This window comes from Aristolochia californica, unplaced genomic scaffold (genome assembly GCF_029961685.1).
Source record: "Aristolochia californica isolate CCGP_79_NKW_82.1479 unplaced genomic scaffold, dmAriCali1.0.hap1 SCAF_15, whole genome shotgun sequence".
Taxonomy (NCBI): domain Eukaryota; kingdom Viridiplantae; phylum Streptophyta; class Magnoliopsida; order Piperales; family Aristolochiaceae; genus Aristolochia; species Aristolochia californica.
The window spans coordinates 6,877,333-6,882,325 of record NW_027181826.1 but is presented as its reverse complement, the minus strand read 5'-3'; the positions used below and the strand labels follow the sequence as shown (position 1 = coordinate 6,882,325).

The 4,993-nt window shown below is 41.3% G+C and overlaps 1 protein-coding gene across 1 annotated transcript; it reads left to right on the top strand.

The window, feature by feature from the left end:
• The first annotated feature begins 3,057 nt into the window (after window positions 1-3,057).
• On the top strand, window positions 3,058-4,574 carry LOC137951161 (xanthotoxin 5-hydroxylase CYP82C4-like). Its single transcript, XM_068797753.1, has 3 exons — window positions 3,058-3,653; window positions 3,812-3,989; window positions 4,113-4,574. Exons 1-3 carry the CDS (start codon window positions 3,058-3,060, stop codon window positions 4,572-4,574), a joined length of 1,236 nt encoding a protein of 411 aa, XP_068653854.1.
• Window positions 4,575-4,993: the final 419 nt, after the last annotated feature.

Below are 4,993 nucleotides of genomic sequence, written 5' to 3'. Positions count from 1 at the left end.
GAACAACCATGTAAACCGAGAGAAATCATAAAAAAAGTAATGAAGTACTGCGAACGAGAAACATTAGAGATGTTCATGGATCCCCATACATCAGTATGAACTAAATAAAATGGAGAAAGACCTTTGGTTTTGCCTTGAGGAGAATAAGTATTTTGTTGGTGTTTACTTGTCAATCTTCACAGTTCAGACTGGAAATGGAATGCTAGGAAATAATTATCTATTTGAGAGACTGCATGGATGGATGACCTAACCTATTATGCCATTGAAAAGCAGTATGCTAAGCACTAGATGTGTAAGGCAGTGTTAGCCAATCAAGATAATAGAGCCCTCCTGTTCACGACCTCCATCAATAACTTGTTTTGTCTTTAGATCCTAAAAACACAAGAAGTGGGGGGGGAAATTAATCGAACAACTAAATTTATTTGTTTGTTGACTGACAAATAAAATATTTAAGGAAAATTTAACAAAAACAAGGACATCTGAAGGGTAGGCATAGTAAATATGGACCCCACCCTAGGCACCTTGGTTTGGGATCAATTTGTCAGTCAAATAATGTTGAATTTAGGACCCCATGAATAATACCTCAAGCAAGGGGAGAGAGAAAGAAAAAAGGGGAAAATAGAAAGGCTCTCGGGTAGAGAGAGAAGAGAAGGAAAATAAAGGAGATTAGAGAGAGAGCACTTTACACGAGAGAGGAGGAAAAAAAAAGAGACTTGCTTGATATTTTTGAGTTACAATCACCCCTATTTATAGTTGAGGAGGTGATAGAGTCCATGTACAACTAACCTAAGGACTCCTAATTACATTCCAACTAGAATTCTCTAAGATAAGCCTATTATGATAATATTACATTACTATTTAAGAGACTAATTTAACTCAACTACAAACACCTTCTTTAAGGATGTGAATCAAGCTAGAGAGCCAGCTTGTGGTGTTATCTTGTGGGTCCTACATGATCTTCCAACTCATGTAGATAGAGGTACCAGCTCATGGTATCTTTGTGAGTCCCACTTGATCTTCTAATCTTGTATTCTATTTCAGCACATGTTCCTTATCTCTTAGCTCGAGCCACTTTGTATGAGGACTCTTGTTGACACCTCTCAAGCTCATGGTGGCTCCCACATTGTAACACTCCCCCTCAAGATGGGGGTGAGAAAACATCGTAGATGCCCAGCTTGCCGCATATGTTGGAGAAATATTTCCCAACTTCAAGGGCGGCCAACATTCGAAAAGAAATTTGTGATTTAAGGTAGCATAACGGAGAGTCCCTACACGAATACTGGGAATGTTTCAAGAAATTATATGCAAGCTGCCCATCATCAGATTAGCGAGCAGCTTCTTATCCAGTATTTCTATGAGGGACTTATACCAACTGATAGGAGCATGACTGATGCTACTAGTGGAGGAGCTTTGGTGGATAAAACTCCCGAGGCCGCAAGAAACTTGATTGCAAATATGGTGGCCAATTTCCAACAATTTGGCACTAGGCTTGATCTTCCATCTAAGAATGCTAACTTCTCTTGTTTGTCAAATAGTTGTAGGTAATATGCAAATAGCAAAGACTTGTGGGTTTTGTTTAGTAGTAAGGCATCCAACCGATATGTGCCCAACTCTTCAAGAGGAGTCCACTGAGCATGTGAATACGGCAAGTGGTTTTTCTGGACAACCGCAAAGGAAGTATGATCCCTATTTGAACACGTATAACATGGGATGGAGGGATCATCCCAACCTTAGCTATGGGAATCCATAAGTTAATCAGTCCGCGACTCAAAATCACCAAAGTTACCAACAATATAGGCAGACATATCCCCCTAGACAACAACCGGGCCAAACTTCCAATTCTGGTATGTCTTTAGAAGATATTGTTAAATCTCTTGCCACTAATAATTTGCAATTTCAACAAGAGACAAGGGCCAATATTCAAAGTTTGGACAATCAGATGGGCCAGATGGCAACCGCAATTAGTCGACTAGAGGAGAAAAGTTTGGGGAAATTACCCTCTCAAACAGAAATAAATCCAAGAGAAAATGAAAGTGAAATCATTTTGAGAAGTGGTTAAGAGGTTGAGATTCCGATAAAGGCAGCCCCAGCATCGTTGGAACAAGAAAAGGAGAAAAAAGTCATTATAGATAGGAACATTCCCAATGATGATGACGTACCTAAGCGTAAGTTTCCACATCTTTCTGATTATAAACCAGTTCCTCCTTTTCCTCAGGCTTTGGTAGATTCTAGAAAAAATGAGAAAAATAAAGATTTATATGAGACTTTCCGTAGATGTGAGGTAAATATTCAACTTTTAGATGCTATTAAACAAGTGTCTCGTTATGCTAAATTCTTGAAAGAACTGTGCACAATTAAGAGGAAACAAAAACTTAAAGGATGTGAAAAGGTGAGAGTAGGGGAGAATGTTCTTGTAGTTATTCAAAGAAAACTCCCTACGAAGTGCAGAGATCCAAGTATGTTTACTATCCCTTGTATGTTAGGTACCACCAGATTTGAGAAGGCCATGATAGATTTAGGAGCTTCAATTAACGTCATGCCAGATTTTATATATGCTTCTTTGAAACTTTGACCTTTGAATAAAACTAGTGTTGTGATTCAATTAGCCGATAGATCTAACGCTTATCCTAAGGGTGTAGTTGAGGATGTTCTTTTGCAAGTTAATGATTTGATTTTCCCTATTGATTTCTATGTGCTTATATGAAAAATGGTGACCAAACTGCTCCTATTTTGTTAAGAAGATCATTCTTAAAGGCATCCAAGACTAAGATAGATGTTGATAGTGGCACACTTACATACAAAGGTCATGCTCGATTTTTCATAAAATTTATTCATACAAAGCTTTAAATGTATGTTGGAATTTGAACCCAGCTCCAGCTAAGCTAAACAAAAAATTGTTTTTGTCCCGGTCCAAGCTTCCTTCCATAGTGGTCACCGGGGCGGGGCCACACGTAAAGGACAATAGCACAACAAGACATGAACTATGTTTTCAGATTTTATTAGTAATCCACAAGATTCTAAGCGTTTAGAGAGCCATTTCTTCTCGGCGCAGACGGAATGGAAGCTATTCTGTTGTTTGTAGGACTCTTGGCCATTGTCTTCATCTACAATCTGTGGGTTGTTCGAAGAACGAGTAAGACGACCGGAATTCGACAGCCACCGTTGCCTGCAGGCCGGTGGCCAGTAGTCGGTCATCTTCCTCTGTTACAGGGGAACGAGCCACTCGCCCTGACTTTCGCAGCTCTGGTGGATAAATTTGGTCCAATGTTCACAATCTGGATGGGTGTTCATCGCACTCTGGTGGTGAGTAGCTGGGAGTTGGCGAAGGAATGCTTCGGCACCAACGATAGAATTCTTGCGACAAGACCAAGAGGTGCTGCTGGGAAGTATCTTGCTTATAACTACACAATGATAGGGCTAGCCCCTTATGGACCCTTTTGGAGAGACTCACGAAAGCTCGCCACCATCGAAGTTCTTTCGTCCCATCGTCTGGAATCACTGAAGCACTTGCGTACTACAGAAGTCGGTCTGTCTGTCAAACATTTGCATGAGCTGTGGGAGGAGAACAATAAGCTCCCTGTGAAAGTGGATATGAAAGAATGGTTCCAGGACTTGACCTTCAACACGATTGTGATGATAATTGCTGGGAAGCGGTAATTCGGATCGAACATCACCGCAGATTTTGAGGAGCCGAGGCAGACTAAGGAAGCAATTAGTGAGTTCTTCGTGTTAATGGGGGCTTTTGTGGCCTCGGATGCAGTTCCATTCCTCGAGTGGCTTGATTTGAGGTGCACGTCTGTGCCATGAAAAGGGTCTTCAAGGAGTTAGACTCCATCATGTCACTCTGGGTCAATGAGCATCGGCAGAGGAGACATCTCGACGAGTCTAAGCATGACGGAGACTTCATAGACGTCATGCTTTCCATCGCAGATCGAACGGAAACACATGCCAGCGACGACTCTGACATGTACATCAAGGCGACGTCCCTAGTATGTTTCTTAATTGATGAAGCTACCTGTTTCAATTTCTTCTTTCTTGATTATTGTATTTCGATGCCGAATAAGATCTTTTGGTTTCATAAAAAATAATCAATGATGGCTTCAATCTTGTAGACTACGATTTTAGCAGCAACAGACACATCATTCATCACCCTAACATGGACTCTGGCTCTACTACTGAACAACCGACATGAGTTAAAGAAAGCACAAGACGAAATTGACACCATCATCCTCAAGGATAGGACTTTAAACGAATCTGACATCGAAAACCTGTCGTGCCTTCGAGCCATAGTGAAAGAATCACTGCGTCTCTATCCTGCAGCCCCTCTTGCAGTACCCCACGAAGCCATGGAAGACTGCAACGTTGGTGGATTCCATGTCCCAACAGGCACACGCATAATAGCCAATCTCTACAAACTGCACAGGGACCCTCGCGTTTGGCCAGAACCAGAAGAGTTCCGGCCATCGAGATTTCTCAGCAGCCATCGAGATAAGGATTTGAGAGGTAAACATTTCGAGTTCATCCCGTTTGGGAGTGGGAGGCAAATGTGTCCAGGGATCACTTCGGCTCTATAGGTTGTGCTTTTCAGCCTGGCCCGTCTACTGCATGGGTTCGATATAGATACTCCAGACGGTGAAAGAGTTGGTATGAAAGGCGGTCCAGGGACAACCATGCCTATGTTGGATCCCCTGGATGTCATTCTCACCCCGCGATTAGCCTCTAATTTGTATGATTAAAGTTGGTCCCTTTGTATTTGTACAAGCACCCTTTATATTTACTTATTACAAATTATCTAAAATTTGTGTTGTGTTTTATATAGTATTACATTTGATTATTTTAATTTAACTGTGTGGTTCACCAACATGTCTCCTAGAGCGCATTGTTGTTCTCCACCACAACAGTTGAAGACAACACCGCCAAAGCCACAATTTCTTGTTTAATTATGTTAGAACTTATCTTTAAGTGTTAGACTTTGGGTGTAATTAGAACATGG